The sequence below is a fragment of the Chaetodon auriga genome, chromosome 3, assembly GCF_051107435.1.
Source record: "Chaetodon auriga isolate fChaAug3 chromosome 3, fChaAug3.hap1, whole genome shotgun sequence".
In the NCBI taxonomy this organism is placed as follows: Eukaryota; Metazoa; Chordata; class Actinopteri; order Chaetodontiformes; family Chaetodontidae; genus Chaetodon; species Chaetodon auriga.
This window is the reverse complement of record NC_135076.1, coordinates 18605548-18617785: the sequence shown is the minus strand read 5'-3', so window position 1 is coordinate 18617785 and position 12238 is coordinate 18605548. Positions and strand designations below refer to the sequence as shown.

Genomic DNA, 12238 nt, shown 5'->3' with positions numbered 1-12238 from the left:
TGGCTCCGCTTGGGCTGAAGCAGATATTCTTAGAAAGCTATTAGAGTATTCATCTGAAACAGAAATATAAGGTATTGTGCCATAACACGAGAGCACAACACAGCTGTTAGAGAAATATACACCCCACAAAGGGTCTACATGGTGCAGTCCATAGGCAGTGGAACAGTGACCCTTTTTTTTTTTGTTATTTTTGCTCTGTAATCCAGCAAACTGGACATGAAATAAAACCATGAGATGAAAGTGCTGATTGTGCTTTAATTTGAAGATATTCGCATCCACAACCAACCGTGACTGGATGATTGTCTGTCCAACTGATTCTTCAGCAGGTGACAAACTTTAGCAAAGCATTGAGAGTTGATTCATGGTGTGGCGTTAGCATTGGGAATCTGTTGTTTTTGCTCCAGCAGGCCATGATGAGGATGGAAAGTCAGAATAAATCATCAAAACAGAGACAAAAAACGTATTTAGAACTCAGCCATCAGCATATGGGTGACCAAGAAAAAAAGCTTTGTCCTGATATCCCTGTGTCAATGCTAGGAAAATACACACTGAGAAACAGCAAGGAAATAACCATTGATTTTCAGAAAAAAAAAAAATAAAATCCTTCACTCAGTAATGTTTTAACTCATCCCCATCGAAGACAGCAAATCTTTTATTATTATTTTTTGGTTGTTTTCTAAATCCTTGTGCATAAAATTGCTGCTCATCCCATTAGAGAGCTTCTGGAAAACAGAGCAGATTGAACAAATCGTGGAGGACCCTCACTTGCACTGTATGGTAACAAGAGACGAAGGATCAAGCCTCAATTTGGGGTCCTTCTCCTGGGACAGAGACAAATACCAGGCTTACATAGACTTAAATCAAATGACATCTTTCATTTGGTCCAGTGACGTGACAACAATACAAAAAAGGTTTTATTTTGCAGTGAGTTTTGAACTTAAAGTGTATTAGTCTTATCTGAATTTCTATCAAAAAGCAGCTGACAATCACATCCTGTAGAATGAGTAGTACATGTACTTTAATAAACAGAATGTGTAACTGTATATGTAAAATAATCATCTGCAGGGAAGCAGAAAATACTCTGTACCTGCAAAAATCCTAGGAGGATGGTGGATAACACAAAGTCACTCCAATAATCTCAAAATCCCAATAAAGTGGGGAGCAAAAGTAGTAATAAATGCTGTATTTTCCATAGATTTACTCTCACGAAACACATTAAACTAGAAAGAATTGAATCAAAGTCGGCCCTGAGTATGCTGACTGGTGGAGTGTGATGGACCAAGTGTCAAACATAGCATGAGGCTTGGTTTCTAGAAAGAAATCTGAAAAAATAAAATACAGTACATACCAAAGTTCATGTGAATTTTGACCTTCATTACACTCAAAAAACAACTGTACTTTTGGAGAATTAATCAAAAGCCATCTGCAGTACATGAAACCCTCCCAATCTCCTGTGCACACAAGCAACTGCTGCTAAGTATGTAAGTAAAATTCTTTACTTACTGTATACCAGCAATTACATTAGATGACTATCATACTAAGCCCTGAGTTCATGGCATATTGCTGGGATACAAGCAGATTTTGCTGATCTGTGATTAAATTCAAGATACCAAGAAATCCCTGTCCTTTTCATTCCTATAAATATGTTTCAGCATTTTCTGACATCTCTCCCAGTCATTAAATATAAATAACCTGAATTCACTCTTCATGTAAACATTCGATTATTGATCATACAGGTATCGTTCTCACATGGCAGTCAACACTGTTGACAGTTACTCTTAACAAGTAACCTGACATTCAAACATATGTCAGGAGGTTCCAACTCAGTGTACATTAAGGTGCTGCCACTCATCATCAAGCATCACAATAATGTTTAAAGGGAATAATCGCCATGTTTTATATGGATGTCCAATCAGTGTTAATGGTAAATGTAGTTAGCTGGAGCAATAAATTCCTCACAGTGTGCTATATTGACAAAGTTGAAAAGCTGTTCTTCTTCCAACACCAGTGCCATTGTTTGACGTATACAGAGAGGTAGCTGCTGTCAAGGAAGAAAAACAGCTTGGCTTTCTAGTCCTTCCCTGGCTAATCCATTTGTTTTACAGTTTCCTCCGTAGGTTAGCGTGTTGAACTAGCTGTTAGCATACTGCATGTGACTATCTACTGTACTCCCACAGGCTGGTGTGATGTTGGACTAATATTTCTGTAGTGAAGGACGGTCAAGAGAAACCGTGTGAACCTGTCGCCTAATTTGAAGCCAACAAATAATGAGAGTAGTAAGTTGGATGCTGCTAACCGTTTACTCATGTTGATTTATGTTCTTTATACTGCAGCGCTGGTTCAGCTAGCATTAGCTTTGTTGCTAGTCGCTGGTATGTTTGTGTGTGTTGCTGCTGTATGTACATTTACTTGACAGACATGATCTTAAGGTACCCATTATGCTATGATGGTAACTTTGAAAAATAAATGGTCACACTACTGGAAATCAATTGCTTAGCAACATTGATTAGCACCCTGCAGCCATCTTGGTGTGGGGAGTCAGATGATCGCACAATGCACCCATCATCTCCCAAATTTCCCCTATGGGGGATTAATAAAGTGTTATCTTATGTTAACCCAGGACATTCACATACAGTGTGGCAAAAAAAACACTTTAACGATGAGACTGAAGATGTTCTGCATTTTTGTTCATGTCATCAAATCCCATGAAAAACAGACATGACAAGTTATGGTTGTGCATTGTTCTGTGGGTTGATTTAAAATGTGTGTTAACACAGTGAGAGATATTCCAACTGAAATAACTTTTAGCCATCCCTTTTTGTTGTCAAAAAAATGTCAATGTGTTTTGCAAATTTAAAAAGTCATTAGGATTTATCCTCTGGGGACCATGAATGTTGTACAAAGTTTCATCCAATAGTTGTCAAGATATTTCAGTCTTGATTGAAGCGGTGCAACGACAGACAGACTGACATTGAACATCCATAGAGCCATGCTGAAATGCTACAATTCTCATATTGAAAATTATCCTACCACCCATTTTTGCTTTGCTCAGATCCACTAAAGCAAAGTTTAGTATATTCATGGCTCCAAACACTGAACCATTTCTCACTGGCATTACACAATGACCAGAGATACATGATGGTTGTCTTGTCCCATCTGTTAGATTAGAGGAATCCAGTTGTTAACATTTACTCAACCGGGCCCTTACTCAACAGGAGGGGTAACGATGTGCGGATTAGCTGTCCAACAGCTTGCACTCTATTCCCACTGTAATGGAGTTCAAGATTCACACCCAAAATCAGCATCCAGACTCAGACCCGATTCCATCCCGGCGCTCTGACCCAGGGCCTGGGCTGCCTTTACCCATCTCTCTTTCAAGTTTTTCTCTCAGTTTGTGGAAAGCAGGCCTCCTGCGTGGCTCCTGCTCCCAGCAAATCCTCATCACGGCGTAAACACCAGGGGGGCAGTCCTCTGGAGCCTCCATGCGATAGCCCCCCTCCACTCCCTCCTTCACCTCCCTCAGAGACTGCAGGAGCAGTGGCAGAGGAATGATTTCGGATCAGTGAGGATTCAAGAGGAGGAAACATTAATTAAACAAATTTCACCAGCCCGGCTGTGTTGAAATAAAAACAAACATAACTGGAGAGCAATGTCATGGTATTTGTGTGTCATTGCCTTCCTTATTATTTATATTCAAAGCACAGACATGAATCCCCCCCGCCCCCCCCGGGTCCCCCAGCTCACTTTTACTGCCAACAGATAACAAATCACCAGGTGCAGAGATTAATTGAGGGGAAAATAAACTTGACCCAAACAACTCAGCCTGTGTATATGTTAAACAGGCTGTAATTAGGAGATAATCATCTGCATTTAAGAGGACACCACCTGAAGTCAGGTGTAAAAGACTCATGCAAAGCTGTGCCATGCTAATTGTCCCCTCGATTAAGGCTGCCTCATCACGCTGTCGTCCTCACGGAATCACTGGCTGAGATACAAATCACCTCCATGGTCAGGGAGCAGGGATTACCTGAGAAACACTGTGACAAACAGAGCTGTGTTTAAGGAGCGTAGTTTCTTCCTTTCCAGAGTCTCTCCATTACAGTGTCAACATGATCCTGCCAGCATGTGACGTCAACCTCTGCTCCCTCTGTTTTGGCCTGTTACCACCTACGCCTCCTCTGACGTCTACAAGCACGCAGTGGAAGTGGACTAAGTGTTTAGATCATTTACTTCAGATTAGTACGAATACAACTGCGTATACTCCACTACAAGTAAAAGTCCTGCTTTTGAATTCTTACTTTGGTACAAGTACAAACATATCATTAGCAAAATGCAGCTAAAGTATTAAAAGTAAAAGCAGAAAAAATATTGGGTAATTTTACCTCTTTGGGTCTTGAACAGTGTGTTTGAGTTTGAACATCTCACATTTAAAGTGAGAAGTACAAGCAAATCCAAATTGTACTTGAGTAAATGTAATTAGTTACATTCCATCACTATATATACGTCACAGCTAAACAGTCCCTTCCTCTTCCTTTTATATCACAAACAGCTCATAAAGTACATCAACTGCTTAGCACATTAAGCTTACTTCTGCATGTTATCCTGTCACAACGTTCAGCAGTAGAGACTAAACCTCTATCCCCCTCTAATGAAATGCAATTATCTTGGTGACCTGAAGTGTTTCCTGCTCAGACACAGTAAGTCGATTCAGAGATGATGGTCTAGTGACGGATCTGAGCACTAGGCCTGGCAGCTTTCCACTGACACACCTACTACATGATGGAGTCGTGACTCCTGACATGACATGGAAACAGAGCTACATAACAAGCTTGATGCTCTTTCCTGTCGGGTTCGGAAAAATCTGCTTTTTCAGTCGAGCACACAGAGGCAAACGGACAAGGTGGATGTCTTCACTTTGTCTGACGCCTCAGTGACCTCCATGGAGGTCAGATAACTTCACAGACAGAAGACTGATTTTGTCCGACTGATTTAATAAAAACTCCAGCTCATAACCGTCCATAAAACCATGATTTATAATGTTTTAACACTTTGGTTTAGTACAGATTAAACAAATGAGATATAGCATGTTAATTAGTGAGCTTTACAGGTGCTGGTAGTTGGATTTTCTTACCTTTTGACTGAGCCAGGCTCACTGTTTCCCCGTCTTTTCAGTCAATATGCTAAGCAAAGCTAACCGCCTCCTGGCCGTAGCTTCATATCTAACGTACAGACTTTAGAGTGGTGTCATTCTTCTCACCCAACTCTTGGCAAAAAAGCGAATAAGTAAATTTCCCAAGATGTCAGCTATTGTTTTAATGCTGTTTTTGCTGTAACTGAGCGTCTCGTGACCCACACATATAAACACACACTGACAGACACAAAGGCAACAATAGTGGCTCTACATACCATCTTCGGGTAAGGTTGACGGCCATAAGAGAAGATCTCCCACAGAAGAACACCGTAGCTCCAAACATCTGACTTTGTGGAGAATTTCTACATGATAGGAGCAAATGCATGCACAAATAAAAAATGTGGAATCCTTTTCTAACAGGTCATACTGAGTAAAGGGTTTATAAGTATGTACGTGGGTGCACAATGACTGTATTGTTAGGATTCAATGATTATTAAATGAAATGAGCACCTTCCAACAAAGAAGGAAAGGTGACCGTTAAAATGAGCTGTGCAAGTGTCTTGTGGAAATGATCATGAAATACTAAAAATTACGTTTAATCAGGAAGTCAACGCAGGATGTTGAGGCCTCGGAGTTAACACTTAAGTATCGAGAGGCAGAAACAGATACAGAAATATAAAAAAAATCCCAGGTGACACAGCGACTCTTTAAACCGACCTCTTTCTTCAGAGCTTCAGGGGCCGTCCATTTGACTGGCAGTTTGACGTTATCTGACGCCTTCGAGTCCACCTTAGTCAGTCCAAAGTCGCTGACCTTGGCCACGCTGTCGTCAGAAACCAGCACGTTACGAGCTGCCAAATCTCTGTGAACCAACTTCTTGGACTCCAGGTACTCCATCCCCTCACACACATCACTGTAAGCACATACACAGTGTAATGTATATAATGCATATATAATCATTAATGACCCCCTCCAATGAAAATCAAGTTTTTATCCTTATTAACATGTCCATATGGTGTTTTTTTTATGCTATAAGACATATCATGAATGAAAGCAGGCTATGCCGTGTTAGAGCACCTTGAATGTGCAGTGGACCAATAACAAGTCTCACAAACATGGATTCAGACAGCCTTTGTACCATATCTGAGGAACCAATCCTGTCAACCTGTAGGGTGGAACTATGGTGAAATGGCGTATATGGAAAAACATTTTACCAAACTGTAGCCTGCAGCAGCCTTTTTCCAGAGCACTGTTTTACCACAAAAATTATATTGAAGCCCAATGCTGTTCAGTCCATTTATCATGCAGACACAGTGGGTATGAGCCAACATGCTGGTAAGTTACCTTACCTTACCTTAGAAATTACATTAAAACACCAATCCAAGGCATACTCAAAGTAAACTGATAGCTGTTCTTGAACCATCTGGAGTGCATGCATGGTTCTGGTCTCTTTTGAAAGGTGACACTCTGAACTTTTATCCCCAGCAGTCAGAATCGCTGTAAGTGCTACTGGCATTGACTAATAGAAGTTTGAACATAGATGACTTTATCTGGGATTTATTAGCTGGAAAACACAAAGGGACCACAGCATGAAGCATTACCCTAGTACAAGTTCAAAACTGAAACTGAATATTTTCACGTTTTCAGACAGTCAGATACAAACTGCTGCTGATGTTTGATGAGCAGAGTCGAAGCTGTAGGTGAGAGGTGGAGGTATCGATGGAGGCAGAGGCGGGGACTGCTTAGATCATACTGCATGAAGGCAAAGGTGCAGTTACATCTAAGCTTATACAAGGTGTGAAGGGATTGCTTTTCATGGTTAAAAACATACATGTAATTTCTAAGCATTTTTATGAACAGAGATGAGTTTTTAGGGGGTTGATCAATGCCTGGAGATGAACTTTAAATATCATCTTTGAAGTTTGAACTCACAGAGCAAAGCGGAGCAGCTGAACTGAGTTTACGACCGAGCGTCCTCTTGTCCTGAGGAAGTTAACGAGGTTCCCCTGCAACACAAACACACACACATTCAAAAGTACACCACACCCAGACAGGGAGATTACTTATTGGTGCTACAACATATTTGTTAATGTGTCAACCCCGTGCTAAACAAGTTATTTAGCACTTCAAAATAATTGTGTTTACAGTACCTTAGTCATGAGCTCTGTGACAATATGAAGCCCTTTGTGAAGAATGACCCCCAACAAGCGCACCAGGTTTTTATGTTGGAGCTTCCTGGAAGGTGTGAAACCACAATAAAAAAAAAAAAAAAGACAGCGGGAATTAAACTACTAACACATTACCCAGATGCATCTAATTCGAAATGATATGACTAGTTTCACAATAACAGTTCATTTTTCACTTTTTACTTATACGTAATTAATGCTGAGCTCTTCAAAGTGTTTTGCAAAATGGGAAAAACATCAAAGTTGAGGAAATCTGCAGACTCACGTCATAACTGTGGTCTCCTGCAGGAAGGCCTGAGCGGTGACATCACATTTAATGGTCTTTACTGCCACCCTCTGGCCCATGTACTCTCCTTCATAAACAGCTGGGGTTCACAATTGCACATCAGAACACATCAGACACAATTCTTTGCTTTTGGTAAATGCTAGCCGGCACTTTTTCATTATGAATGTTGTGATGGTACAAAGGTAAGCTGATAATAAAATCAAAGAAAGCTCACCACCAAACTCTCCCTCTCCAATATTCTCTCCCAGTTTGAGCTTCGTAATGTCCAGCAGCCATCCAGCTGGAGAGGAGAGCCACATGAAAAACACTTTAAACGGCACGTAAACCTTTACATGCTGTTACCAGCCACACCTCCTCTGACGTCTACAAGCACACAGTGGTGGAAGAAGCGATTATTGTGTTTGAAAGACGAAAAACGATTATCAATTCATTATTTTATTTGAAAAAAAATCTTACTTTTAGACAGCTCCAACTCAGCTGACTTGGTTCCCTGCTTTTGTTTGGGCTTCAGAAGAGTTGTAGCAATGGAGCCTTTGTTCTTTGAGTAGAACTGCAAACAGAGACCAACACACACATTCAGTTATTTATAGTAGTCGTCTCCTCATCCGGTAAGTTCAGTCGTCTTTGTGATTCCTCGTTTTCTCCACAGTGAACACTTGTGTTTATGTACATCACACACTGCATGCATCAGGTCTCTGCATGTACAGAGCATGTTAGTATTTACTGTTGCTCTACAGAGAGCATAATGAGCTGATTGAAACTTTGCCACAAAGAAGTTGAACACACAAGAGCACAGGAAGCCACAGAACACTGGGCAGGACTGTGGCTTGATAACAATGCAATGACAGTAACCCTATATTTAGCTTTAGAGAGTGTTAGAAAAATGCACTACATGACCCATGTACAGATATTCTTCAGTATCAATGTCGGTGTAACGTCTCTGTTTCCTAACGACAAAATGCAGAAAGCATCAAGAGGCAGCAGCTGAACTGAATCGTGCCAGTAAATCATGAGCTCATTTAGAGTGACACATCACAGCCTGGTTTTATACTGTGAGCAGTCTGCCAGCAGTGCGACATTTCCAACATGATTCAGCCCAAATATTCATGTGAAATGTCGTCCCTCTGCTTCCTCGCGGGAGCAAGTCAGCCGGTCTGACTCAGGCCCGAGGCCATCTGCGGCTCACTGATAAGACGGTGCTGAACTGGAGCCAGCAGCCTCTGCCGAGTCCATCTCCAAACCTCATGGCAGCAACCTCACACAGGCCTGGGCCAAGTAAAGATAAGCTATAAAAGGACTGTGTGGTGGAATTTTTCTGTCATTAAGAGCTCGCAAGCAAAAGGTGTCTGTCCGAGTTTTTGTTTGTCACACTTGCATGCACACACAAACAACCTCAACCGAGTTTCGGGCTGAGAGAGTCACTTCCTCAATTCTTTGCATTCATTTATACATTTTGCAGTGTGGCTGTTGTGAGGTGACTATAACTTGTCACCTGTCAGAAGATAGAAGAAGAAGAAGATCTACAGCTGCATCCTTGATACACACAGTACTGGCCTTGCTGATACATATCAAGACAGCCTCGCATACTTGCTTACTAAGAACGTTGTGCCTATGTGCTGGAACATCAGGCATACTGCTTTTCGCCAGTGCAGCTGTGCATCGTGGGTTTTCCTGCCTCTGCTTCATGTTGACACACAAGTGTGTATATTTTCACTGGTGTCAGTTAGGCTGATGACAAACAGTTCGTCCATAAATACAGTTTGCACAGGGGTGCCGGTTTTGAGTGAAATATCTTGACAACTAGATGAATTGCAAGGAAATTTTTCATCTACTACAATCAAACCAAAATTTTCACTTGTTCGATACTTTGATTTATGATTAAATACCTGCAAAACTAATGACATTTCTATCAGCCTCAGCTCTACTTTGTGTGTCGTGCTAATTTTGAACTGTTAAACCAAGGAGGTTTAACATTTAACATGTAAAAATTGGTGAACTAAGAACCTCTTACCTCAATCATGTCAATGAGGTTGTAGAAATACTGTATGTTGTCAATGGTCAGCTTGTTGTCCTGATAAATGACCCGATAGTGGATGACCTCTCCAGAGACACTGACACACAGGACGTAGTCGCCAGGGTGGCGGATTGACTCTCGAACCAGGAACAGGCCATCCTCGGCCGGCTGCAGCTTACACACCGCCTCTGGGCCAGAGATCTTCCCATGAAACCAGCTAAGGAACAACAGCACGGGGTGAGCCACAAAAGCAGACACATAAACCGCTCCTGCACATTCTTAGCTAATTTTCTGACATTCAGAAGTTTGCAGACTGCAAAAGGGAAGTTGGAGTGATTAATCCTGAGACAATGTTTGTTTGCACGTCCAACATCGGCCCACACCGTGTGGTCACAAGATGTGTTTTTAATATTGACCAAAGCAGCGCCTAAAGTTAGAAAGTAGGGCACCTCCATGTGACAGTCACACTGCTTGTTAACTGTTGTTACGTGTGTGTGTGTATCCTACTGAGATGTCAAAAGAAGAGGAGACGTACGGCATGAGGCTGAGGCTGGGGTCCACGCGTAGAGCCTCTCTTTCACGCACATTGGTGGAGTTTATGAGTCCTTCCTCTGCTGTGGTGTTGTGTTTGGCTCTGTAACATCCTTTCTTCTACAAAAGAGCATTTAGAGTCTCGTGTCAACTGGTGGAAAATACCAGCTCTGACAACAAACGCTGGCTTTAGCTCCTTCTACATGTGACTGTACCGTGCTCGTGTCAACTATAGTGAGGATGTCTCCTTTGCGGTACGCCAGTTCTCCAGGTTTGGGTTTCTTGTGGTCCCCCTTGGCTACACACTGTGTACCGGCAGCCCAGCTCATCTGCAGCAGCAGAGGAATAACAGAAAGAGAAAGAGACACGTCTGTGTGAAATAAGTAGAATTTGGTACAAATGATGAGGGTGAATAGAAACAAAGCTCTGTGACTGTTAGGTCAGTTGACTGTGTTGAGTTTAAACATCATTGCTGTTTTATTTTAAACGCAGGTAGATCTTTTCTCATCATTGATAACTTGCTGTGAATCATTAGAAACTTTATTCTTGCTGTTGAACCGATGTGTGTGCTCAGCTGCACTCACTGAAAGACTCAAGGTTAAGCTAGCTTTGCATTTAAATGCAGTTAATACACTGAAGGTGTACCGACTTCATGATGTCTTTAGTTTCCTGGTAATCGATGCCAAATTATATAGTTATTTCTAGAAAGCTTAACGGAAATAATAAGAAATTTATGGCCCCTAAAATAATGTGTTACCCAAAAAAACCACAGAAGTCCCCCTCACATTTATCCTTTCATCAGTGATGGTGTTTATACAGAACTCAGCTGTAGATGAAGATTATTTTCCATGTTTAGTTTAGCAGCCTGTTCAGTTTCATTCTGACAAAGTGACCATTGGTGGGAGGTAACTGAGTACATTTACTCAAATATGAGATACTTCAGGTACTTTACATTTTTCTTTTCATTCCACTTTATACTCTACCAGTATACAAGTTAGATGGAAATATTGATTTTATGTCATAACATTTATTTGACAGGTTTAGTTGCTTCACTAACTAAGTCTTTTGCAAACAAACACAAGTTGAGCTAAAAGGGTGAGTAATCAGTTTGTTGATTGACACTAGCTTCAGCTTCATAACAACTTTCAAATCTGCAGTATTTGTCAGACTCATCAAACATTGTGAATGCGTCGCTTTGGGCTCTGGCTAACTGTGACGACATTTCTCACTATTTCTAAATTTTTAAAAAGCAAAACAATTGATTAATGGGGAGAATAATCAGCAGATTAACCAATAATGATAATAATCATTGCTTGCAGTCCTGTCCAATATAGTAAAAACACCACCATCAGAGATTAAAGGGAACTTGACTATATTGACTGACACTTAAAACTACTGATGTTGTTGTACACATCAGCTCTGTGTCACAGTGCTTACAGTACCTTTGCCATGAGCAGGACTGGACGGTTGGATAATTCTGTGTTGAACACCTGTCAAAGAGAAAAAACATCTCTGAACAGCCAGAACATAAAATCATATCCATACAGCACGTATATAGTACTGAGTACACGCTGTCTTTTTAAATACCTCAGAGGAGACTTTAAGAGCAGCTGCTGAAACTAACAAACGAGATCCAAGAATATGATAAAGCATAAATGAAGCTGTAAGCAGGTCGGAGGCTGCTGCTGTCCCATTAATTAAAAGTGTAAGCCAGATGATGAACGGCCCCTGACAGCTTGTTCAGTCTGGTTCACGGTCGACATGAATGTTTCAGTACCTGCAGCTCTGTGGACAGCCGCCCTCCTCTTCAGGACAGCTGCAGGCTCAGGAAACAGGGAGAAAACACAACCCAAACGAATCGAAGACCCTCAGCAGCTGCCGCCCCCTTCGTCTCACTCTGCGGTGACATTTTCTTCTCATTAGAACAAGGAGGAACCGATTCTGCAGTCATTCACCTCCCTGACATGTACTGCAGCTGCGGTGTGAGCACTCGTATCGGTCTGTCACAGCACTTCCTCATGATTTAGGAAAACGTGGTTCATATTTCAAGAGAGGCAAGAAGTGACGCTGTTGATGACTCCGCCTGCGTT

The 12238-nt window shown here is 41.5% G+C and overlaps 1 protein-coding gene across 1 annotated transcript; it reads right to left on the bottom strand.

The window, feature by feature from the left end:
* Positions 1–255: 255 nt before the first annotated feature.
* On the bottom strand, positions 256–12202 carry matk (megakaryocyte-associated tyrosine kinase). Its single transcript, XM_076725959.1, has 13 exons — positions 11926–12202; positions 11591–11638; positions 10364–10477; positions 10153–10268; positions 9615–9834; positions 8060–8153; positions 7818–7883; positions 7583–7682; positions 7282–7366; positions 7064–7137; positions 5849–6044; positions 5407–5493; positions 256–3526 (listed from the first exon to the last, which is right to left on the bottom strand). The coding sequence occupies exons 2-13, from the start codon at positions 11597–11599 to the stop codon at positions 3299–3301; spliced, it is 1389 nt and encodes a 462-aa protein (XP_076582074.1). The 5' UTR covers positions 11600–11638; positions 11926–12202; the 3' UTR covers positions 256–3298.
* Between the last annotated feature and the right edge of the window lie 36 nt (positions 12203–12238).